Source organism: Raphanus sativus, chromosome 8 (assembly GCF_000801105.2).
Source record: "Raphanus sativus cultivar WK10039 chromosome 8, ASM80110v3, whole genome shotgun sequence".
Classification (NCBI taxonomy): domain Eukaryota; kingdom Viridiplantae; phylum Streptophyta; class Magnoliopsida; order Brassicales; family Brassicaceae; genus Raphanus; species Raphanus sativus.
Genome location: NC_079518.1, coordinates 21,132,945 through 21,158,687, shown reverse-complemented (window position 1 = coordinate 21,158,687; position 25,743 = coordinate 21,132,945). Strand labels below are relative to the sequence as shown.

General features: G+C 36.4%; 3 protein-coding genes across 3 annotated transcripts; 2 read left to right on the top strand and 1 right to left on the bottom strand.

Annotated features, from left to right (window-relative positions):
• The first annotated feature begins 471 nt into the window (after positions 1 to 471).
• Positions 472 to 5,568, top strand: LOC108833541 (uncharacterized). Its single transcript, XM_056992958.1, has 6 exons — positions 472 to 561; positions 641 to 657; positions 846 to 931; positions 1,011 to 1,108; positions 4,921 to 5,157; positions 5,266 to 5,568. Exons 1-6 carry the CDS (start codon positions 472 to 474, stop codon positions 5,566 to 5,568), a joined length of 831 nt encoding a protein of 276 aa, XP_056848938.1.
• A 1,619-nt stretch (positions 5,569 to 7,187) lies between these two features.
• On the top strand, positions 7,188 to 11,964 carry LOC108820096 (methionine--tRNA ligase, cytoplasmic-like). Its single transcript, XM_056991602.1, has 18 exons — positions 7,188 to 7,240; positions 7,286 to 7,462; positions 7,668 to 7,812; positions 7,883 to 8,036; positions 8,134 to 8,289; positions 8,600 to 8,830; positions 8,906 to 9,049; positions 9,244 to 9,334; positions 9,454 to 9,560; positions 9,666 to 9,786; positions 10,035 to 10,147; positions 10,247 to 10,312; positions 10,401 to 10,529; positions 10,633 to 10,770; positions 10,864 to 10,984; positions 11,067 to 11,296; positions 11,381 to 11,482; positions 11,567 to 11,964. The coding sequence occupies exons 2-18, from the start codon at positions 7,348 to 7,350 to the stop codon at positions 11,795 to 11,797; spliced, it is 2,394 nt and encodes a 797-aa protein (XP_056847582.1). The 5' UTR covers positions 7,188 to 7,240; positions 7,286 to 7,347; the 3' UTR covers positions 11,798 to 11,964.
• A 982-nt stretch (positions 11,965 to 12,946) lies between these two features.
• Positions 12,947 to 25,500, bottom strand: LOC108822203 (protein NO VEIN). Its single transcript, XM_018595229.2, has 13 exons — positions 24,641 to 25,500; positions 24,214 to 24,551; positions 23,184 to 23,748; positions 22,973 to 23,080; positions 21,547 to 21,712; positions 19,574 to 21,258; positions 19,030 to 19,239; positions 16,562 to 18,802; positions 16,155 to 16,267; positions 15,345 to 15,741; positions 14,943 to 15,257; positions 14,433 to 14,690; positions 12,947 to 14,124 (listed from the first exon to the last, which is right to left on the bottom strand). Exons 1-13 carry the CDS (start codon positions 25,457 to 25,459, stop codon positions 13,096 to 13,098), a joined length of 8,244 nt encoding a protein of 2,747 aa, XP_018450731.2. The 5' UTR covers positions 25,460 to 25,500; the 3' UTR covers positions 12,947 to 13,095.
• Between the last annotated feature and the right edge of the window lie 243 nt (positions 25,501 to 25,743).

The window sequence follows — 25,743 nt, the reverse complement described above, 5'->3', positions numbered from 1 at the left end:
TGATTATTGATTGACTTTGTGGTTTCTTCGATTTTCCATAGTCATAGAATGCACTGCTCGATTTTGCGAGAGTGGTGAAGGCCAAATAACAAGTTGGTATGCTAGAAAGAAGAAGTTGTACGAACCAACAGTGTGTGTGAAGCCATGGATAAACTTCAAGTAGTTTCTGTCCAAAAAAAAAAGAAAACTCCAAGTAGGTACATGAGTTTATACATGCCAGTAATGATGCGCCTACCATGCTCCCTCCGAACTTGGTTGCCACAAAGGTAAGAATATGACTAAGGAATTAAAAAATTCAGGGGATACCTTTTTTGTATGTAAGACATAGATATGAATGTGATCGGTGCAATATCAACTTTGTTGTTTACCATCGCTACAAGGAGGTCCTGACAACATCCAAGTCGCAGCTCTTGCTATTGCCTTGAAACAAGTAGAAGTGCCATTCCAAACAACCAAGCTTGCATACAGCAGATGAAGAAAACGCTCAAGTTTTTGCATTGGCTCTGCTTAGAAGAAAATACAGACTGGTTACAGGTGTTCTTCTGGGATCTCACTCCTTGGGTTTGACTGGCACGAGAATTTACTCAATGTTACCTACAAAATTCTAAGTGTGTCTTATTTTTTATGTTTCTTTTTTCAGGGAACGTCTACAAGAAGGTAAGTGAGATGTGCCATATAACCTTAAACAAGACTGCTATATTTGGTGACAATGGTACAATATCTCTTGAAGCCAGGTGTAACTGTGTAAGGATACATAAAGCTCACAGATTTGTTATTGCATTTCACATTCATATTTATTATATGGTTTCTTTGCCTAAACTTGAGGGTCTTTTATTTATCAACAGGGAGACCGGCGACGACAACAGAGGCCGTATAGAGTCTGGTTTCGAGACAGTAGCGGACTTTCTGATGAAGGCAGCTCATATAACAAGTGCGTTGCAGAGAAAGCATGGCAAGCCGCACAATTAGTTTGTGAAGAGTCTCACAAACAAAGACATATGTGAGATTAGGAACCGAGTCGAAGCATTTGCTTTACAGTATGAGATGCATACTTCTAGCTAGCAGAGATATAGCAACTGCTCAACAAGTAGCCAACGGCGCTCCCGCGGTAAGTATTGCTCCACCATTATCTTAAGATTGCTCCTGTTAGAGTTATGTCTCCCATCAGCAAGTTTTGCTGTTTGACTTAGCTGAACCAAACAACATCTAAACATCTGATTCTTCCATTTTCGTATTTACACAGTTTGCAGAAGACTTCTGATTTCTAAGTTTTAAAGCCTATAACTCTTTAGAGTATCATCACCAGTGAGCCAAACGGTTGTCTCTTCTGAGTCACCCTCTGGTACTTTCACTTTTTTTATTCACAATTTTCTTAACCTTTTTCATTCATAGTTATAGCTAATTTGACGTAGTGTTGATACTGTAGTGACAGATTGGATGCTTGACAATGCTTCCAGCTGCTATTATAACGAGACCTATGGTCTGGCACTATGACTCAGATTCTGGTTTCAATTACAGTTATGGAATTTTTTTTTTCATTTTTTTCGGATAGAATAATTGTACACAATTTCTTTCTTCATGTGGGACAACACTGATAATGAAAAAGGACGTTGGATGACACAAGATGAAGCATACACTGCGGTTAAAGAAAACGTGGCAAGAAGCAACCAAGTCAAGCGTGCCTAGGATGGTTCGTAATCTGGTTTATGGAGTACGTCCGGTGTCAGCTGCACTCTCCGTTTGGGAGACGAGAGTTCTATGCTCTGTTTATGGAAGAAGGTTTGGATTTGAGCAGTATCCCTTGGAAAAAGGAAGCCAAGAAAAGTTTCGAGAAAGTTACCGAACTCTCTGAAAAACTCAAGTAAATTTCGAAGCATAATCTTCAAGAAAAATATGATTGATAGCAAGCAATGCCTTAGGATTAGGGGTTAACTCATCGAAATGCAGAAGGTTAGGACGAGAGTTCTATGCTCTGTTTATGGAAGAAGGTTTGGATTTGAGCAAAAGCAAAAAAGTACTTCACATCTACAAGTGTTTTAGACTTTGCAAACAGAGTAAAACAAAGAAAGCACAAAACGGAGCCTTCAGATGCTTTGGTTGTGATCCAACAGAGAAGATATGACTATTATGCAAGTTGAGTCAACAACCTCAACCCGTGAAAGTTTATATACTATTAACTAGATTATCTTTTCTGTTTGAACAAAAAAAAAATGTTTTTTTATGTTCAAATGATTATTTATTCTTGAATGTATAACTATGGTATGGTGGACACATTGATTACTATGTCTTTGTTATAAAGTTGTACTAGATTTTGACCCGCGCTTGGAAGCGCGGAATATTTTACGATGAAAAATTTCACTAATAATATAACAAATATTTTGGTAAGTTTAAAGAGTGTGTTTAGAATATTTTTGCATTTAAATCAGTATTTTTTAATTCAACCCGATTGTGATTATACCGGTTAATCCGGAGATCTAACAATTCAATTTAAGTTTTTAAAATATTCATATTAAAAAAAAATCATTAAAATCCGAGACTAACCGATTGAACTGTTGGATGACCGATATGTAATCTAATTTGATTTAAATTATAATAGTTTCATAATTTATAATCTTATAATCTAAATTTTAAAGTTTATTATTTTGCAATTTATAAAATTATGACGTTTCTACAAAATTTTAAAGAGAAATGATAGATATAAAATAATTAAGATTAATTATTGTATTGTTTGGAAAAATTGATAGTAATATAAAAATATATTGTTTGGAAACATTGATAGTAGTATAAAGAAATAAGTATATTGTTTGAAAACATGGATAATAGTATAAAGAAAGGAACATTAATAATTTAATGTAGGTTTAATTATAAAGTATAAAAGTGTATTTAATTTAAAAACTTACAAAATAAATATTAGGTCCAACATAATGTTTCTGTTTTAATAAGATAGATTTTGATCTATTCCATACATACACAATTTGGTTCACGTTGGAAATTCTTTTGATTTTTTTAAAAAAAAAATTAGATCGCACTTGAAATTTGAAAATGATTTAAAACAATAAATTACAACAACTTGAGTTGTTTTTGACATAAGTTCACATTGAAGTTAAGGGTACTTCTAAAATGATTATGTTGTTTATTTGTTAAAAGCGATGAAAACTGGATCAAAATATGACTCGCTCTTATAACCGGATTTAGGTTGTGTTGAAAACCGATAAATTCGGTTAAAATCCGGTCTATCTCGCTAAATCAGAAAATCAGTTCAATATAAAAATTCTTTTTTTCTTCTTCAAATTCAAGTTGAAGGAATTGTACTTTTTAACAAGATTCATAAAAATTCTATATTGTTCTTAATATCTATCTAAATAAATTAGTTTTTCTTATATTTTATAATATTTTGAAATCTTTTCATTTTATTTTCATATTATTTTCAGATTCTAACATATAAAATTTTATAAATAATTTTATAGTTATACATATATATAGTTACTTAATTTAGAGGTGTATTAAATTTTAAAATCTGGTTAGACCATTGACTCAACTATAATACCAAGCCAATGTTCGGTCGGGATTCCACAACATGGCGAGGATAAAATTAATATTGTCAAATTTATAAATAAAGAAAATACATAAACTTTATTCATAAAAATATATATATACAATCTTAAATGAGAAATTCTCTTAGATAACTTTTTAGTTTATTTTCACAAAATAACCATAAAGGAAAAAAAATTACCAAAACTTTTTTATGAAAGGATAAAATATACATTTATACTCATTGGGTTAGCTAGTATAGACTTAGAATTTAGAGTTAAGGGATGAATTTTGGGGATGAAATTTCAAATTTCAAAAATAAAAAATTAAAATTAAAATTTTCAAAATAAAAAAGTTATTTTGATCATTTTATTTTTAGGGCTATTTTTGCGATAAAAACTTAAAAAGGCTATTTCAGAGAATTGCCCATCTTAAATTTAGGTAATAATATTTTAGATTTACTTAAAAGTCAAGTCATATGTATATACTTAATTTTGTTAGTTAGATATACCCTAAATGTTTTTCAGTTTTTGATAACATTTTTTAAGATATAAAATATAAAACTACAATTGAAAAAACTACATTACTTATTATATAAATTATTCATACCAAAATAAAATGAGTGCTTTGGTAAAAAAATATTATAACTTTATTTTGAAAAAACGTTTGTGCATTATTAACAATACTTATCAAACAACTACTTGCTTTAACTACAATGATATTTGTCAATCATTATATTTTTCTATTTACTCTAACATTCTATTTCTTCTGTCTTTAATTATAAGTTTAGTTAAAAAATATAAAAATACAAGTAAATAAAATAATTAAAAATTTTGTTTAGATACTATCTGTGTGTAGCACGGAAAAAAGATCTAGTGTTTTTAATGGGTTATATCAAAAGAAAGCTGAAGATTGTAGTTAATTAATGACATAACACTGCCGATTGTTTTTTCATTGTTGCTGATTTAGAATTAGGAAAATACATTAATTAATCTCAAAAGACAATATTAATTAAAGAAAAAAATATTTATAATCTCAGTGGCATTCAAGTGTAAATATTGCAAAACTAAAGGAAATATATATTTGTACTCCCCTTTTAATAGATTAGATGTCCATATATCCTTTATAAATAATTAGGCTTTGAAGATTAGTTGGATTATATTTAATGGAACATGTGAGAACTTGGTTGCATTTAAGTCAATTAATATAGTGAATAAAGTAGTGTTATGATTGAAAATAATTCTAAGATAGATTTTTGATTCATTCATTGTATGGTTTGTATTATTGTTTAGTGAAAGAAATATTTAGCAAAAATATGTAAAAAATTAGAAAAACATAAGCAAAAATTTAATAAAAATAACAAAATGATAACAAAATGAATATGGGCAGCTTGGTCATGGTGATACCTTGGACAGTCAAGTACCCAAAACAGTACAAGTGCTTAATAATGTTGGGCCAGTTGTACAAATTTCAGATGGAGCATTCTATGTCTTGGCTGTCACGGAAGATAGACCTGTTTACTCGTTTGGAGACGATTCTGACCTTTGTCTTGGTCATGGAGATTTCAAGCACAATCGTGCAGGCTGTCTAGGACACGGTGACCAGAGGTACAAGTCCATTCCCAAGGTTTTGATCAGCCTTACGAACCATCTAGCAGTTCAAGTCAGAGAAAATGTTGCCTTCTACCTTGACGCAATCTCTTAAAATCTCACTGGCTTCATATGATGATTGCAGGTATGTGCAGGATGGATGAAAACTTTTGTTGTATCTGAAGCCGGTTTGGTCTATGGGTTCGGGTTGTTGAATTTTGGCACACTCGGGTTTCAAGGAGGACGAAATGAAGAAGTGGACCAACCACGAGTCATTGAGTGTCTCAGATCACACCATGTCTTGCAAGTTTGCGATGGTATGTCTCACTCCTTGGTGGTCACTCAAAAGGGAAAATTGCTACAATTGCTAGGGCTTGGAGATAATACAGGTTTTCTACTCGGCCTGCAGACATACCTAGATGCTACAGAAATCGTTCCAAATTCTTGATCAAGCTATATATTCAGCCTCACCCGATACACTGAACCTATTATGATATTGTACGCCAGTCTCCATTAGTGTAACCATAAGACACAACGTTGTGGTACGCCAATCCCATTTGTGTAACCATAAGACATCATGAAAAATCTTCCTTTGAAATGATAATATGGATTAATAATATTCTCATTAGGCATTGAATTCGAACTTATTTTAATCTAAAAATATCTAAAACCCAAAAAAAAACATATCCCAAAAATCTAAATAAATATCTATAAATCCAAATTATCACATAAAATGAAAATTTGAAATCTAAACCACTAACTTAAATACTCAACTAGATTTTGATCTGCCCTAGCAATATCAAGTATTAAACCGGTTTTGATCAAATCTACATCCGGTATAAACTTAATCGGATCTTTCTAAGCCGCCGCCATTCATCACTTACTTTTCTCTCTGTTTAATAATGAATGTCATTCTAACATTTTTTTTGTTAACCAAAAAAATGTCACTTTATAATTTCAAGGGCAATTTTCTCAAATAACCATTTTTAAAATTTTGTCGCAAAAATAACACTCAAAAATAAAATGACAAAAATATCCTCTTTTGTTTTGAAAATTTTAATATTTATTTTTACTTTTAAAATTTAAACACATTCATAACACTCCACCCCTTAACTCTAAACCCTAAGTTTTAAATTAATTAACTCAATAGTTATAAATGCATATTTATCCTTCCATAAAATCTATTTTGGTCGTTTTCATCATTGAGAGGCTATTTTATGAAAATAAAGTAAAAAAATTTATCTAAAAGAATTTCTCTAATTTTCAATGCAAATTATATTTACTAGGTGTTTTGCCCGCACTTTCGGGCTTAATAATTTTGCAAAAAATGTAAATAAATATATTATAAATTAAAAACCATTAAAATAATTTATTCTCGTGTTTTTGAAATATTTAATAAGTATTAAATTTTATATACAAGAACTTTTTATATTAATTAAATATTTTTATAATTTAAAATAAACTTGCAAATATTCATATATACATAAATATATATATACAAGGATTTCTATTTATTTTAAAATATTATTGGATAACATAATATAGAATCTTGTAAATAATGATGATTATAAAATTAATAAAATTAATTTTAAATTTATGGGTAATTATATATTACGTGATATATATTAAATAGAATCGATTTAATATTACTAAATTAAATATATTATAAGCATATATATAATATTTTAATATTACTAAAGTAAATATAATAAAAATTTGACGATAATATTATCATTAAATTTTTTAACTATTTTGAATAAAATTATTTATTAAGATTTGTTAACAATTGATAATAAAATATAACTAAACCTAAAATTATGAGAAAAATATAACATGTAAGTTTAAAATTATAATAGATAAATACAATCAGCAGCTAAAAATTAAAAAAAAAACTAAAAAAAAAGAAAGTAAAACTACTAATTAAAATTATTGAAAATAGTGACAAATAAGGAAAATACTTATAATTAAGGATAAAGTGACACATAAACAAAAAAACCTATAAAAATTAATTGCAAAGTACATCTTGGGTATATTTTTGTCAATTTATTAATACACACGTGAAAAACAAAAAAGTTATTTCAGAAGTGGAGGAGTAACTAAGGTATACAGGAACAGGAGCTGCTTCTTTTTTTTTTTTTTTTTTTTTTTGAGCAAAAACAGGAGCTTCTTCTTTCTGATTCTCCCTCTCAGATTAGTCGAGAAACAAAACCCTAAATTGTGTGAGGGCATGGAAGACGGAGAAAGCTCCCCCAAGCTACCGATTCCTGGGAAGAGAAACATACTAATCACCAGTGCCTTGCCTTATGTCAACAACGTCCCTCATCTCGGAAACATCATCGGATGTAAAATTCAATTCTCTCTCTCTCTCTTCGTTTTGCTTGTAGTCGTGTGTGTTCCTTTATTAATCTTGTTTAGTTGAGATGCTGAAATCATCAAAATCTGATTTTTCATTGATTTATATATTATGGACTCACGCAGCTAGTGACTGAACTCAATTGATTGTGTTCTGTTTTATTTAATTTATGCAATGTTATGTGTTTCTTGCAGGTGTTCTGAGTGCTGATGTGTATGCAAGATACTGTCGTCTACGTGGGTACAATGCGATATATATATGTGGGACTGATGAATACGGAACTGCTACTGAGACCAAAGCTCTGGAGGAGAACTGCTCCCCTAAGGAAATCTGTGACAAGTAATGTTTCATTCTTCTTCTTTGTTGTACACATAGTTAGATTTCTTATGCTTCCTTATATATATATTAGGTACCATGCCATTCACAAACAAGTTTATGAGTGGTTTGATATAAGTTTTGACAAGTTTGGGCGTACTTCAACTCCTCAACAAACTCATGTCTGCCAAGCTATTTTTAATAAGTTGTTTGATAACAACTTTCTTTCTGAGAACACCATGCAGCAGGTGATATGCCACTTACTCTTATTATCATCCATATAAGTAGAAGGGTCTGTGCCTCTAAGTATGTTGGGTTCTTAACTTGAGAGTCCTTTTCTTTCAGCTTTACTGCGATACATGCAACAAGTTCTTAGCTGACCGCCTCGTTGAGGGTTCTTGCCCGTTTAAAGAATGTAATTATGATTCCGCTCGTGGAGATCAGTGTGAAAAATGTGGAAAGCTCCTCAATCCTACCGAACTCAAAGATCCCAGGTGCAAGGTGATTTATTTTCTCGTTAACTTTTTTGATGTTGAAACTTGTGGCGCAGCTAAACTAGTTATATAGCGATCATGCAACAAGTGTAATGCTCTGTGACAGTACATATATATTACCTATGTTTATACTATATATTAGTAATAGTGGCTAGGTGGTTTTGCTGGTCATGTCTAGACTTGCTGGACTCGCAGGTTTCTGCAGGATTGATTGAATTATTTCACTACTTTTGTTGACTTCCTTTTCTTATAGAACTGCAAGACTATTGCATGTTATTACAATTATTGGGAATGATTATGTTTTCTCTCTCAAACAGGTCTGTCAAACTACACCCCGAATTCGTGACACAGACCACCTGTTTATTGAGCTTCCGCTGCTGAAAGATAAGTTGGAAGAGTATATTAACGAGACATCTGTTACGGGATCTTGGAGTCAAAACGCTATTCAAACGACGAAAGCATGGCTTAAGGAAGGGCTTAGACAGAGATGTATTACGAGGGATCTAAAGTGGGGAGTTCCTGTTCCACATGAGAAATATAAGGAAAAAGTAAGAACATCACTAACTATGCTAAGCCAAACTCGTAAAACTATATTACATTGCATTTTCGAATTGTGGTTACAGGTCTTCTACGTGTGGTTTGATGCTCCTATTGGGTACGTCTCGATAACGTCGTGCTACACATCTGAATGGGAGAAGTGGTGGAAGAATCCTGAGAATGTGGAGCTTTATCAGTTTATGGGGAAAGACAACGTGCCATTTCACACTGTGAGTATATAACGTTTCAGGAATCTGTTTACCGCCAGTGATTTGTTCAAATGGTTTTCAACTGTTACCTCTGATATTTTTACTCTTTTATATTTTCTTGTTTTGGTTCTTGTCTTATCTGGAGCTAGCCTCAATGTCAAAGGTATATCTTTGTAAAACTGACATTATTAACTGCCCTTTTTCTTGTTATGCAGGTGATGTTTCCATCTACGCAGCTTGGAACTGGGGAGAATTGGACACTGATGAAGACAATCAGTGTGACTGAATATTTAAATTACGAAAAGGGTCAGTTAATGTTTCACCATAGTTTCCATTGGAACTTTGAGAACGCGTGATATTATTATGTGCTTAGATTTTCTGCCATTCATATTAAACAAGGACATGGTTTTGTTATGGGTTTTCAGGGAAGTTCTCCAAGAGTAAAGGTGTTGGAGTGTTTGGTGATGATGTGAAAAATACAAATATCCCCGTCGAAGTATGGAGATATTACTTGCTGACGAACAGGCCTGAGGTAACTGATTGTCTCTACAAAGTGGACTTTTTCTCTTCATTCATCATGAGCATGCGTATAAGTGTTTAGATCTCACTTATTACTTCTGAGGATTGGCCCATTCAGGTGTCTGACACACTATTTACATGGAAAGATTTGCAAGCAAAACTGACTGGCGAGTTACTGAATAACTTAGGCAACTTTGTTAACCGAGTTCTGACTTTTATAGCAAAGCCTGAACCTGCAGGTTGTATTCTTTTACTGATATCAGCCAGTTAGTGTGCAAGTCAGAGATATTTGAACCGTGGGATGTCAAATCTGTTGTAGAATGTTAGCTTGTGATTTTTGTTTTCATTTTTTTTGAAATAGCATAAATATTAAATTCTCTTAGAAATAGTACGAAGATTTGCTAGAATTCTGGCTACCTGCTTGAAAGATGGGGCCAAGACTTTTCCATATCTGTCTCTGATGTTTACACTGCATTACTATATCAAGGTTATGGGTCTGTCATTCCTGATGCTCCTGGTGCTGAATCTCATCCTTTAACCCAATCTCTGGCTGAAAATGTTGGAAAATTTGTGGAGCAGTATGTTGAAGCCATGGAAAAGGTGAGGAACATTATACGTACTTTGGTCTTGTATGGCTATTTTAGTATTAGTGCTTGTTTTATGTTTTTAATAAATCCCTTGTTTATTTTTGATGCACAGGTTAAGCTCAAGCAAGGGCTGAAAATCGCTATGAGCATCTCGAATGAAGGGAACGCATACTTGCAGGTAATTTCGATTCTCATTATCAAACTATATATTAGCTTTTATTGGCTCTTCAGACTAACCAACTATGCGCTGATTTATTCTGGTGCAGGAAACCAAATTTTGGAAACTTTACAAGGAAGATAAACCTTCTTGTGCAATTGTTATAAGAACTGCTGCTGGTTTAGTACACCTTCTTGCACAATTTTTAGAACCTTTCATGCCATCTTTCTCCCGTGAGGTTGGTTTATTGGTTGAATTTTTTTTTTTGAAAAAAACATTGATTCTATTTGGTTTGGTAGAATGTTAAAGCTTGATCAGTGCCAGTCTCTCCTATTTTGTAGGTATTTAAACAGCTGAATTTGCCTCTACAATTTTCACTCACTGACGAGAGAGGAGAGGTTTCATTAGCAAGTAGACCTTGGGAGATTCTGCCTCGCAATCACAAGATAGGCACCCCTCAACCATTGTTCAAGGAATTGGTACATACCTCTCTCTGATTTTTTAATCCATAGAAAGGCGGGATTGCCATGTAAAATTTGAAACTATATCTTTGTGAAATGTTATGATCACAGACAGATGAAGAGGTGCAACAGTACAAAGAAAAGTTTGAGGGAAGTCAGTCTGATAGACGTGGTAGGGATGCAGAAGCCGCAAATATGGCGGCGGATCAACTTAAAAAAACAAATCTTTCAGGTTCCATACGCTGTTAGGCATCTTCTAATTCATGGCAACTTGATTATATATTGAAGTGCTGCTTTTTTTTTTGTTCTTCCAGATGCTAAAAAGCAAAAGGCATCAAAAGGTGCAGCAACATCCAAAACTCAACCGGCTGCTGATCGTGAAATTACTATGGCGAGACTTGATATTCGAGTCGGCAAAATTCTGAAGGCTGAGAAACATCCTAACGCAGATTCACTGTATGTGGAAGAAATTGATGTTGGAGGAGGGGAAATTAGGACTATTGTTAGTGGATTGGTCAAGTATATACCTCTTGAGGAGATGCAGGTTTGTTCAATCTCCCCAGTTAACTTTTTTCCATTTGCTCAATCTTCCTAATTATCTTTTAATTTGACTGTTGTTTCTGGACAGAACCGTTTGGTTTGTGTTCTTTGCAACTTGAAGCCGGCGAAAATGAGGGATGTTATGTCACAAGGAATGGTTCTTGCCGCTTCCAGTAGGGACGGCAGCAAGGTATAGTAGTGCACAAGAAGAGACTTATTGCCATTTCATTTCGGTTATAGACAAATTTTGTTTTCTTTTGCTGGAAATTTTCAGGTGGAGTTAGTCGAGCCCCCTGAGTCGGCTGAGATTGGAGAGCGAGTTAGATTTCAAGGGTTTGAAGGCGAGCCAGACACTGTCTTAAACCCGAAGAAGAAAGTATGGGAGACGCTTGTGGTGGATCTGCACACAGATGAGAATCTAGTTGCTTGCTACAAAGATTTGCCCTTCAGTACAGATGCAGGTGTATGCAAGGTTTCCTCCATCACCAATGGCACGATCCGGTAGATCTTTTTGTTCTCCATTTCTAATCTCTCTTTTGAGAGGAAACCAGTTTTCTGATCTCATTTGAAGAATTGAGATCTCATAAGTTGTTTTCACTTTTGGTTCTTAATTGATGGTTTGAGATAGAATGTTAATTTTTATAGTGTAAATTTGGTAGGCCTGATTGGCTTTTCAATGGACCCGGAAGTGACTTAATCTTATAAAATACACAATACTGAAATTACTTAACAAATGTTCTGACTTTTTTTGCTGATGCACATAGATTTAAGACATTCTTTGAATTAACATAGTGGTTAAAAGACAAAAATATGGTTATGTTTATGTGGATGATTTTTCAAGCTTCCATATAGGCTATTTGGAAAGAAAGAGCCGTCAGATTGCACTCTCAGGTTCCAAAGCCATCTCAAGCTCCTATAAATGACATCAAGTCAATAATCCAGTTGAGATTGGAACCACTCTCTAGGGCTCAAAGAAACACCCGCAACTGTGTTACTAATATGTACTCATGGCTTTTGCTGTTACGAAATTAGTAATTTTTTTGGTTCCTGCCTTTTTGTTTTTCGTTTTGTGGCAATGGATGCTAATTATAGATACTTAGGCATTTCGAGATTGTATGAACTCGTGCCACTGCTGGGGTTATTTTTATTGGCTTCACTTGTCGCTCAAGTTAAGTGGTTAATGGAACAAATTTTCTTTAAAAAAAGATCGTTGGCTTCAACGGCACGGACAACGACTGTACCCGGCTCACCGATGCTAGATGTTTCTTAAAGCAAAACTTTCTCGACAAATTTGATCCCAATCGAGTTAAAACAAATGAGAACAATATGGATATCATGACAGAGTAATTGTCTCTACTGCCCTTAGTTCAGAAATTTAAAGCCCAAATCTCCAACCATCGCAACAAAGTGAACACTGACCGTATCTAACCAGATTTACCTATCATCACTCTGCTTAACGCATTACTTTTTTCTTCTCCATCAGTCTCATCTTTATATCATTTCTCTTCGCATTTTTGTGAAGAAAAAACATTAAAAATATTTCTTGATAAACATCACTGGATTGCTACAAAAATAATAACAAAATGTGATGTTGTATCTTTGCTACTAAGACAAACCTCATCTAAGTAAACAATTGAAAGAAACGAATCTCTGATTTGAGTTTAAAACGAAACATTGATACATTTCTTGATAAATATCACTGGATTACTACAAATATTATAACTAAATGTGATGTTAAATCGTTGCTACTAGACAAACCTCATCTAAGTAAATAAATGAAAAGGAAACAAATCTGATTTGTGTTTAAAACGAAACATTGACCTCGTTTCGCTTGTTGGGCATGAGAATCAACAACCGAAGATTACCTTCTTGGCATAACTTGACAGGGTTCCTATGCTGTGTGAGGATGGCATTGCTGTTTCCTAACAACACATGAGCAATTATGTAACTCTCTCCTTTCTCATTTGCAAATTGCCATTCCCTCACCGTCAAATTGAAATAATCTTTCCGTGAAGACACCGTCGCTTTCACCTCCACGTACTCTAATTTACCACCTTCGTTTTCGATCAACAGGTCGTAAGGTAAACCGGTTTCGCTCTGCTCATTAACCCATCTGACCTTAGCCTCCTTGCTGTAAGTTGCAGCAAAGTATCTGTAAGCGATTTCTTCTCCATTCCTACCCGTCTGTTGCGCTTGTGCAGCCCAAGGTGTGCCCGTATGAAGTTGATCTCTTTCGCTGAAGTCTGCTGAGAAGGAATTGTTCCATCCATGAAGAAGGTTTGGATTGAGGTTGAAAACAGCTTGATTCCCTGAGGTTGAGCCACTCTCCATATGCATAGAATATAATGGGTTTGGCTGACTAGCTAGTGAACTTGTGCCTGCACTATTATCATATCCAGCGACCAAGTTTGTATCTGCCGTCTGGATCGGTATCTGTACTTCAAGGGACTCTGCTACATCGTCTTCGCTGCTACTAGCCTGACCAGTGGCCACCTCTTGTTTAGAATCATCAACGCGGGGATGATCGCTAGAACCATGTCTTCTCTTGGAACTTGAAGGTAACCAGCTCAAGCTTATTCCAGCTTTCTTCATGGCTTTGAGAGCAGATTTGAGGGACCAGATCTTTTCACCGTCAGGAATCCTCTGAACTTTTTGACTGTTCACAATGAATGATTCCATTTGACCCTCGCTCAAACCAGATTCTGCCATTGTTTTGATCAAGTGAAGGAAATTTGCCAAATGCAGATCAGGAACTCCGTTGAAAAACAAACGAGACAGTTCCATGAACAAGGAATGGGAATCCAGACATGGTGTTGTGTACAGAGCTTTATCCTGAAGACACCAACATCAAAACACAAACAAAAAACTGATTCGTCACCATGAATATATGAGTTTGTATCGTATCAGACTGAAGTTGGTGAAATATTAATAACGAAGCACAGCTAATTTTCCAGATTAGGAACAAACAGTTGAGGTATTACGAAATCACTGTTCCAGTCAAGAGGGTACGACAGAAACAAATATCTACTTGCAAATACACAGAGGCGTTACAAATAACCACAAAGCCAATGTCACAGCCCTGTAATCCCCAAATACACTGGATAAATTACTGGAAGAAACGATGGTGAAAGAAGACATACCTGCAAAAGAGAGCTGCATTTGAACTCCTTTTTAGAGGAAATATCATATTGTGGTATGACATTCTTATAGAATAACTTCTCAACCACAAAGACTTGTAGACGCTTGACTTGACTATACACAGTCTTCTTTGTTTGGGTATACTTCTCATGATGCAGAGTGAAGATATATCGCTGAGCATAAGGCAGAGACCAGTTCACAAGCGACACGGTTACACTGTTATCTTGCAAACCTTCATATTTTGCTTCACGCTGTACCACCTGGAAAAAAATGTAAACATCCACAGAGTGAATTTTGAGGTGAGGCCACTGAAACTAGTGTTACATAAAAGGTAAAGGCGACACATATACAAGCTCTACACTGGTAAACGTCTACGCTACAAGACAGACGATGGTTTTGGGGTAAGTGAAACACAATTCACGAAAGCCTTAATTTTGGCGTTTAGATCCCTAATACCCACCTTAGATGTATGTAAATTCAATATATCTATGTGCAAGGTGAAGACTAGTTACCTCAGAAATACTTGGAATGCCCAAGCTGTGCATAAGCACAGATACTTTAGTGTGAAGCACTTCTTTCTCTTCGTCTGTATTTTCACCGAAGTAAATAAACTGAATATTATCCTTCTTTTTAAATCTCTTCTTTAACTTCTCATCATCACACCAACATACGAGACCGAACGAGGAGTGTAAGGAAATCCACTTATCACTTTCAGTAGGAAGCACAGTGTAGTCGAGCTCTGAAAGTTTCTCTTTAAAGTGAACAACATCTTCGGCAGATTTACCAGATTTCAAGTCATCACTCCATTTCAGAAAAATTTTGAAGACCTAGACATGAACTTTGACACTTAAGCAAAGAAGAATATAATAGAAATAAACAATACGAGAGTGATTTATTTCAAGTAAATAACTTACAGCCTTGGCAGCACATGAGGGTGACACATAATGTGCGAATTGCCCTAGAATTTTAAGGTACTCTTGAAAAGAAGGCGTCTCAGGTACTCCACACCCATTCACAAAAAAATCATGGAGGCCTGGATAGATATTGCACAATGTTTTCCTACGCAATGATTCCACAACACCGCTGACCTGCGAACTGATCTCTTTTATCTCATCTAAAACGCCAGCAGAGTCATTCCAGTAAACATCATTATGTGACAAGAATATTCCAGATATCAGATCATTCTGCCTACTTCCAATTTGATTTGGGACAAATACAAAAGGGAGAGCATGGAGCTTTTCAGTAATTTTCTGCTTTGAATCATCCATCTCATTCCACAAAAACTTGTAAAATCTGGTAATCTGAGAGATGCTGCAAAAGTTAAGATATCATCATCATGAGTTTTTGGTGTCACACAAATGGGGTGGAGAAACAAACACCTGACTAGAAGAAGAATGTCGCAATAACATTGAAAACAAGAACAGCTCGTTCCAAAATATATTAAATGGACAACTTTCTAAAGCCTACGGTCTTCGTATGTACTTATTACACATAAAAGGGTATTAAGAAAACTGTAGAACTCAGTTCTGATGTCATCATATACATCAGCAGTAAGCATCACATGCACGACAGAGAACAGTAGTTTAAGAACTCCTTATTTTTAGTGATGTAGAAAGAAAGCAAGTTAAGAAGGCACCAGAAAACTATTCTAGAAAAAATAAGAGGCAGTGCACAAAAAAACAAAAGCACAAAGTTACAATTATTTCATAACCGTAGAGTTGTACCTTGATTTGAAAGAGTTTCCACAGTGCACCCAAGTTTCTAGGATTTCCAGAGCATCATCGAGACAAACTTTGGTCTTGAAACCAATATCATTAAGTAACTTGACACTCGTAACCTGTTCCACAATAACCCAAATATAGATGACTAAAAGAAAGAAGGTTAAACAAAGAGATGAAAGAACTCCTCAGCTGGGAGGTCCATATGGTAGTAATCAATCCTATTCGTAGAAGGGTTTAAGATATAAAATAACGCCCACATCTCTGAGTAAATTTCAAGACCATCTATATACTTTTTATAGGTCGATTGGAAAAGACTCGCTCAAAAGCCAATTTATCTACTGCTTTTGGAACTAACAGTTGTAATAGCAAAAGCACATTATAACATTAGTAAGACAAAGACGAAAACCAACCTTCGGAACTGCATAGGGGGCATTCATGCCAAGTATCGACCGCACATCATCACAATCATGATAGAGGTCTTTCGCAAGATGCAACTTGTTGTCTATGCTTGAAACTATCCATTGAGAAACACAAATTGCCCTCATAAATGAAGATTCTGATGATCTGATGACACCATGGGTGCCCGAGTTATAGTTAACAGTTGTTTTGTCATGGTAGCTGTTATCCCACAGTCTATCAACGACTTCCAGAAGATACTTGCAACCTTCACGGCAATTACTTTTGTGCAGGAGAGACAAGAGATCAACGAGTTCCGAAGATTCCCAGTCCATAACAGCCAACCCGGGAGATAACAAGTTGGTATCATACTTTTCACAACGTGAAACAGTGTAGAATTCAGCAATGCTCTTTTCAACTTGAACCACTTGAACAAAATCCGATATCCCAACCTCTTGAAAAAGTTCCCGCCACTCCTTCACCCCACATGCATAGAGCTTTGATGCTGGATGTTTCAAGTAGGTACCATCAACCACATGCCACGATATATCCAAGGTTTTGGTAAGCTTCTTCATGTTAACCTGGTTTCCAAATTCTTCACCGAAATGAATTGACGCCCCACCTAGCTGTTTTAACCCATAATTTGTCAATATCAGAGCTTTCCCTCTCAGCTCAGAAATTATATAATTCCTATCGCTCTGACAAACATGGCAGCTAGATCGTAGATGTGTCATTACAAAACATAAGTAATCTACCATCAAACCCTCCGGTGTGCCTCTATTCTTTGCCTCAAAGGCTGGTAATATATGCACTTTGATGATTTCATGTGCTGACAGCTTTTGAATGCCAATTACAGAAAGCATGTTTATGAGGTCATCTGCAGAGGAATTTCCACCAACAGAGGTCGCCAAGAGAAATGAAGGATCAACGATTCGGAGATTTCCATATAACATAGGAAATGCTTCAAACACATCACCAACGTCAGATCTAGAGGTCTCATGATGCAACCATACTGCGCCTTCATCTAAAGAGGTGAGCTTACCATTTGACAGTGGTATAAATGGGATCTTGTGAAGGCTGTCTATAAGAGTCTTATCTATACCTAATTCTACATTACCATGCCCAGAAGAACGGGATACTATGTATAGTTCAGTAAGAAAAGACGATAACCATGCAAAGCCCATTGATTGCAAACCATCTTTCTTGTGGCTCATTGAGGAAAGAATCTGCACCAAAGTCTTTGCTCCATAATCTTCAATGCCCAGTGCCCTTGACAGGGAATCTGACAAAAGTATATCTTTGTCCAAAAACCCTAGAGCAAGATGCTCCTGAAGCAATCCATCGTTAAGAATAACCCTTATCTTTTCATTCCAGTTTCTCAAAACCTTGCAAGGAGGAACCCATTGTTCACCATCTCCCTCAAGCAGCAAGCAATTTGTTGTTCTCAATTGAGATATAATAGAACGAGGGAGAGAAGAAAAGAACCCATGCACTTCCCCAACGAGAGGTACAAGCTGCATATATGAGGACACAGCTTTACCCAGATTCTGGGTGAAAGAAGGAAGACTGCAAAAGGACCGTAGGGCACCGACAAACAAACCCGGAAATTGTGACAACAACCACTGGTTCCAAGGACTATCCTCATCAACATCCTCCCTTGATGATGTAAGAATGAAATCCCCTTGTATAATAAATTTCAAACCATAAGTTCTTAGAGGAAGAAAAGCAAAAACGGGTTCTTGAATCATACAAGATCTGTAAGTTCCATCTTCTAGCATGTCAAGAGTAAATCCTATGGAAATCTCTGTTGTCTGAACGTCATCACGAAGATTAGCAGACTTTAATTTCTCTGATGCTACAAACCATGTCATGCTATTTTCCCCACATGAAACCTTTACGATATTTTTACTTACAACCTCTTTCCTCATGACCAAGAGAGAATCGTCAAGCATGTTTCGGTATACTATGCACTGGAGGCGATGTAGGAAGAGTAATAAAGAAGGATGAAGGTCTGAAAACATAGACTCAATGTGATTCACTGTTGTTATTTCTGAATCAATGGCTCTGAAAGGAAGTGCAATGCAGGTGTTCCATCTTGTATCTTTCAGTTGTAAAGCACGGCCAGACAACATGCTGGTAAGTGATTCGATATCATGTGGAGGTACGACAGTCGGTAAAATATATCCAATCTGACCCTCACTTATATCAAACTTGAAATGGAAACCATTTGAGTGGATCTCGGGAGCATCAGAAACCTGGTAAGCGAAACCAAGAAAAAGTGTTAGAAGTAATTATTCAAGAAAGAAATAGCTATAATCTTTCTATCAATTGAGGTTAACGCTAAGCTACGTCTTTCAAGCTGACATTTTTCGTAATAGCTATTCCCATGGCCAAACCTAACTCATTTAAGCTTGGGTTCCGTAATCTCATTCGCATAAACAACAAAATCATAATCTATGCCATGAATTCTCATTGTACATACCCGAAACACTGACTTGAAGCCAATTCCTTTCTTCCCTATGTATCCACCAGATCCTTTCTTTGTTGATCGACCAACATCGCACAAGGCCTGAATGTTCTCAGGCATGAAGCCACACTCGTTGTTTAAAACAGCAATCCCAGTCTTCTGAAGAATGAATGTTAGTGTGGGTTCCACATGTTCAGGGTACTTATTGTCATCAGCATTTTGAACCTGAAGCAAAAATAGCAGGAATGTAAGAGGCTGAAAAAGTGATAAAATAAAGAAAACATCTAACAACCTTCTCTATCTTTCTTCTTCAACAGAAGAGGACCATTAAAGTCCCTCCCAGGGCTAACAAACATTTGAATACTCATTATCCCTCCCCATTACAAGGATAATGCTAACTGAAACATCTACCAGTTGACAGCATAATAGTAGCGCCTAGTTACTAATCATTTAGGGCAGGCTAGAACTCAGTTACAGGATACATATATGCATAAACATGCTTCTAATAAGATGGTGAAAAAAAAAGAAAAAAGAAAAGAAAGAAGGGAAGAATTCTCACGAGTTCAAGAATGAAGTGTGAATCCTGAGAATACAATTCCTGGGACAAACACTGAAGTGCTCTTCCTAACCGAGCATGTTGTTTCTGCAACATACTCGTCTCGGCCCCAGAAGAACTTGAATCCAGCCCAAATTCATCCCGTCTGATTAAATCAATAACTGAGGCTGGATTATCATGAAACTCAGGTGCAGTTTGGGTAAAGGCCTCCCCAACAGAATCACATAAATCCCCAGCGCCACCAAAAGTGTGACAAGATACATGAGGTTCTTTATTATCTTCACACGGTGTCTCTGATATGATCATGGAGCTTTCGTCGGTATGAATTGGGTCCTCCAGTTCTTGAACAAAACTTGCGCCAGAATCTAAGTTGGACGAAGCATTTTCCACTATTGCCGAGTTTGGCACAGATGATGTGCAAAAATTACTGTAATCATTAATCCACTCAACAATGCCTAGCCGCAATCCAGCATCGTGCAGCATGATGCGCTGCTCTGTATGCTCGCATGCAGACAAAACTCTTGTGGGAGCATCTTTAACAGCAGAACGTAGTCCCGATAGCAAGACATCAACAGCTAAACAGCAAAACTCCCCAGGTAAATAGCCCAGACAATCAAGAAGGAATTTTGAGGCAGCATAGTCACTTTTACCCACTTTAGTTTTCTGTTCTCCAACTATCACTTTGTCCGAAGAAGCACTTAACTGTACTGGCCCACGCAGGTGCCCAAGAGAATTCCTACCATCTAGATCCATCTCCTTGGAATTATTATCTACAAATACTTCAAATGCACGTTTTGCGTAACATTTTAGAAGGGAAAATGGTAGATGTGTTTGTCCATTCAACGATATCAACGACAATAACTGCGCAGCAGTACGGTAAGCAGACCCTTGAAGAGCAGCCTCTAAGAATGAATCTGCTGTTGCAGAAGGATCTGTGCGGATAATCTTACCATCCTTCGTCACTAGACACAGAAGATCTTTTGAATTAATCTCATTCAAACACCCAATAAGAGGACCAGCGTATGGAGCAAACTTAAGATCCCAGTGACACCATGAAATTAAGTCGGACAAAAACGGGGCTTTAAGCAGAACATTTAAAACCTCTTTGGATGAAACAGCATTCAGTGGACTGCTTCCCGAGTCAGCAGTATTTCCCACTGTCAGGGATTCTTCTAAATGCTTACTGGTCAAAGATTTTTCAGCTCCCAGCAATGTGGAAGAAAAGAGGACACATTTCGAACCAGATTTATTCTTGTAGCTACTGACGATTTGAGTGAAATTTTCCTCTGAATCTTTTCCTACAACCTGGAAATTAACTGTTGGAAACTGTTCTGCAAGCAGTCGAGCTACCATCTGTCTAGATATTTCATTGCCACCTGTAAATTCAGAAGCTTGCGATAGCAATTGAGCCAACAGATTCTCATTCAAGTGGACCTCCAGAGGAGACTCTTCTCGTAATTCTCTGGCTAGAAACCTTTGAAGTTGTGTTGGTAGCAGTAACATGTGTTTTTCCAAGAAAGTGGAAAACTCACCCCAACCAAGAGACTCAAAATCCTGTACTTGAAACTGCTCTGCCAACAAAACCTCGCAAGTCTGTAGCTTCCTAAAGATACTGATGTGCTTCTCTCCAGAAAGATCACGCTCAAAATGCAAGGAAAGCCTTCTGATAATTTCTTCAACAGTGTTACCTAATAGATAAAATTGGTCAGATTGCAAATTGCAATAGAAAAGACAAGCACAAAAAACTGCCACTTTGCCACGGAAACTTATTAGATAAAGTATTCCAGGAAACAGTTCCCATTCGATTATAAATGAATTGTGTAATATTTGAATTGCTCAAATAAAGTACATATCATGATGCTACAGTGGTGATTGACCAGACAATTTGAATAAAATATAAAACAAATAACAAACCAGAATTCAACAAGCACAGAGCTGAGAGCAGTAATGAAAATAGAGAGCAAAAATATACTCACTGTGTTTTGGAAGCACAACATGCTGAGTTTTGTTTAACTCATTGTCTTCACTTGGCTTAATATCATCTACCAGATTTCCTGTGCATGGATTAGTCGTATCACTTAGGCTCGTTAATTGCAAAGTATCATATATACTATCACATGTTCCACGTCTCATCGAGGTTATCTGCAAATGCAGCACAAGATAGAAATCAAAAGTTAAAGAAGAAAAAACATTAGTAGATTTCTTAGTTTAAGATGAAATAACATACGATGAATGCTTCCAGAGGAAGTTAAATTTTCATTTGAGAATGAGAATACTTGAACTTATAATATTTTCCATATCACGATAAGCAGAAAAATACCATTGAACAAGCTGATTTTGATTTAGCAGACACAAGTAAAACATCTACAGTGTTCTAGAAACATCTATAACATCTACTGATCAAAAACTCACATGAATCAAGCTATTTTTATTTAGACAGTGAAAGATAAAAGTCAATCTACAGAAACAAGCGCACTCTTAAGCTAACAAGATGGACTTATTTCAATTTTCTAAAATAATTTTCTACATGTGAAAAGATGGATATAAGGGTACAAATGACTAAGAGATCCCGTAGAACAAACTCCTTCATAAAAGGGCACAAATTTATATTACTAGTTAGTTGCGGCAAACATCTGCAATTTTTCCCTTGAGCAAAAACAATTTGAATGATCAAAATCAAGAAAAAACGAGATTATATCCCGGAAACAGATTCCCCCTGCACCACTGCAGTTTTACTTTCTTATGATTATTACATGATTATTAGAGTAAACTAAGACACCTGAGGAAAGACAATCCACACAACTCTGGAACACAAAACAAGAAGGTTTTTGCATGAAAAGAAATTGACGCAGCTGACAAAATAAATGAGATTCCACTATCTCAATGTCAAATTCCGGAGCATAAAAGGGACAACCAGGTTTAAATCTTATATATTCCCCAAATAAAATTTCAAAAATCAATCTGCAACCTCAGATGTTGGAAGCTTTCTATTAATTAATCTAAGAAAATAGGAAGAGAAAGGGGCGCTAGTTTACATGATCCACAGACTAGTATTTGTATCCTGTTCCAGCCTGTCTCAGTGACATTCTGATGTTCACATGCAGAACCAAAGAGCAAAGCTGAACTAGGAAAATTTGTACATTTGCCAAACTTAACTCCAAGACTTTGCAACTGGGTGCTAAGTCTCAGTGCAAGACCAAAGACGCTTGAACCACAAATATGAGTAGGAAAACAAAAACAAAAGCAATAGCTTTAAACCTAGTAGTTAAACCTAGTAGTTGTATAAGTATGAGTGGAATGGTCTAGTTATTAGACGTAGCATTTTTCAGAATCTGAAAAGAGTACTCTCTCACACAAATGAAAAAGGTAAAAAAATTAAAGCGAAGTAATATGACCACTCACAGCGACATTTAGTAATCCAACAAATGGAAATGATGCCATTGCTTTAGCTCTTTCATTTCGTACTTCAGAGCCTCCCAAGTGGTAAAAAGACAGCATTTTCTCAACAAGCTAGAAAAATAAAAGAGAGTATTAGGAAATATACGAACATGCAGCCTCGAGTGATTCAAGCAAAAACAGTCGTGCAATCTCGATATACGGAACACAAACTTACAGTTGAAGTGCTTAGCTCTTTGCAGGGGTCCTTCCAAATCGAAATGAACTTTCTCAAAGCCCCTTCGTCAAGTGTGAAGTCAGCCTCATCGACACCAAAAATCTTCTTAGCATCAGAATAATCTGCTGATTTAGTTATCTCTTGTTTTGCATTTCCTCTTTGCAACTTGGTGGGGCGTCTCCTAAGTGATTTGGGCGAATTAGATTTTCCATGACTAGGATTGGCATCCTTCCTTTTCTTATCGGAGCCCCCAAGCCGCTTCATCTCTTCCGCAACAGATGGATATGGACAACTACTGGTATGGTCAGAAGTATTAAGATTTCGAACCTCATAATCAAAAGTCTCATTGTCATCTGAGCTTGATGAATCAAATCTTGTATGCTTGCCACAATAATCCTTATGCTGTAAAGCAAATGATTCCGCGCGCTCAGAGATGGTAAGGGGTTTAACTTTCTGTTGTTTCTTTGATGAGGGGATGTTATGCTTCTGGTGCAGTTCAGTCAGTAAGATTTTAAATGATTCACCTTCTTTTCTCTTAGCGTCTTGAATGTAAGATACATGCATCCTATAAAAAAAAGCATTAATCACATATAATCAGCTAACGAAATTCATACTAAAGTTTCTGGTAATCTCTTAGAAAAGCAGATTTATCATTGAAAAGCGAATACGGAAACATCTGCAACCAATTGATACAATAGAAATCTAAAAAGACATCTGTTGCAGTAACAGATATATAAAAAAAAAATAAACATGAAATGGAATCAGATCAAAAGCAAATTTTTGCAATAAATATAAGGAAATGGATGTTAAAGACTATTTCAAAAACTATACATGAGCTGCAGATAAGACTTATTTCTTTCTAAATCACAACGACACATCAAACAGGGCACATCACTGATGTTCTAGCCCTCAACCTATTACTAGATACTTGTTCACCACTTAAAAGTGAAGGAAATCAAAAGCCAAGTAACAAACTAATTAACTCATAAGCAAGTTTAGATAGTCCAAAAAGAAAGGAACAGGATCATACCGCAAGCTCTGAATACGCACACCAAGATTTTCCTTGCTAGCAACAGATTTTTGACTAGCAACGAAATTAAGGAATTGATCGACCTTGACATCATCCGTCATATAAGTGTAGAGATAGCTATCGAGAAATGATATTATCTCCTCGCTAGTGATCTGAACAGGCCCACTAGAGCTGGCTATGGATGGAAAATAGAGCAAGACTAGTGAATGCTGGAGCAAAGGTCCCAACTCCAGATCATCGAAAGAATCAACAAACTCGTTCCGACATATAGCCATCTCCAAATCATACAGGGTCACAATTCTTCTAGCGCCAACATAGCAATGAATAAATGCATTAACCTACAAGACATCATCACATAAAAGGCTAAACCTTTTGCCATTTTTCATCGCTGGTAAAAAGAACAACAACAACAATTGTCAAAGCTTACCTTGCCTTCGAGGGCCATAAGTTGGCGAAGAGAAGGAACATCTTGCATCTGCACACCTAATGTACGCCAAGAATCAGCTTGAAGTTCTTCTAGAACAGATCGGGACACTCTAGTAGAAGAAACGCTCTCTCCAGCAGCAATCACTGCTTTACGCGTCTTGTTGACAGCTTTATCAACCCGCATGACTTCTACTTTCCGTTTCGGTTGTTTCGAGGAAGGCAACTTCTCCGACGAACCATCAGCAGCGCCTACACTAGTAGGAATCGGTAGAGATTTTGGGACCTCTTTATCAGTCCCCTCTTTGCGCCTTCGTTTGGAGGAAGAGCGCTCGATTGCTCCTCCACCACGTTCCTGGGAGGCAGTGGTATCGTTGTTAGGTTGGGGGGGGAGGGAGAAGGTCGGTGTATGGGATTGAAGGAAGACATTCGCGCCGAAGTGAGAGGCACTGATGTCGTTGTTAGACGGAGGTTGGGCACTGACATCGTTGTTAGACGACGGAGGTTGGGGAGGGAGGGAGAAGCTCGGCGGTGCATGGGATTGAAGGAAGACATTCGCGCCGCCAGCGCCGAATTGGGGATGATGGAAATTGAGATTGGGGAAATTAGGGTTTCCGAAGGAGGAGAAGTCGGGGAAGTTAGGGCGGTGGTAATAGCTCGTCGGAAACTGAGGCAGAGGGTATCTGATAGGTTGTTGCTGGAGACTGAAATTGGAAAACACGGGATTCGAAGCATGAGGAAGATAACCGCCGTTTCCTCTACCGCTGCTTCCACCGTTTCCGGAGGAGCCTTGGGACCACGAGCCGTCGCGGTTCCCTTGCATTCGTTGGCGAGGGAATAGCTTACAAACTGGAAACGAGAAGAAAAGGCCACAGTTAGGGTTTAACGGCTTCTGAGTTGGGTATTTATATACATACATGTCCCTCTCTGTTCGAGTCAGAGGGTTAAGGTTTAAGATGAATCGTACCGAAAATAATCTCTTTTCCAAACCGGATGTGGATTATTAAGAAAACCTATTGGCCTACTTTCGTGTTCACGTAAACCGGGATTATACCAAAATTAGGGTGTCCAATCAGAATTCGAGTCTAATATGAATTGCATGGTACG

Excerpts from the sequence above, each read along its gene's own strand:
- LOC108833541 (XM_056992958.1), top strand. The coding sequence starts at position 472 with ATGAAGAAAACGCTCAAGTTTTTGCATTGGCTCTGCTTAGAAGAAAAT. Across the intron at positions 932-1,010 it reads GAAGGCAGCTCATATAACAA|GAACCGAGTCGAAGCATTTG; the intron begins GTGCGTTGCAGA and ends ATGTGAGATTAG. Across the intron at positions 5,158-5,265 it reads GGTACAAGTCCATTCCCAAG|GTATGTGCAGGATGGATGAA; the intron begins GTTTTGATCAGC and ends TGATGATTGCAG.
- LOC108820096 (XM_056991602.1), top strand. The coding sequence starts at position 7,348 with ATGGAAGACGGAGAAAGCTCCCCCAAGCTACCGATTCCTGGGAAGAGA. Across the intron at positions 10,313-10,400 it reads AAGGGAACGCATACTTGCAG|GAAACCAAATTTTGGAAACT; the intron begins GTAATTTCGATT and ends ATTCTGGTGCAG. Across the intron at positions 11,297-11,380 it reads TACCTCTTGAGGAGATGCAG|AACCGTTTGGTTTGTGTTCT; the intron begins GTTTGTTCAATC and ends GTTTCTGGACAG.
- LOC108822203 (XM_018595229.2), bottom strand. The coding sequence starts at position 25,459 with ATGCAAGGGAACCGCGACGGCTCGTGGTCCCAAGGCTCCTCCGGAAAC. Across the intron at positions 23,749-24,213 it reads GTGCGTATTCAGAGCTTGCG|GATGCATGTATCTTACATTC; the intron begins GTATGATCCTGT and ends TTTTTTTTATAG. Across the intron at positions 23,081-23,183 it reads AAGAGCTAAGCACTTCAACT|CTTGTTGAGAAAATGCTGTC; the intron begins GTAAGTTTGTGT and ends TTATTTTTCTAG.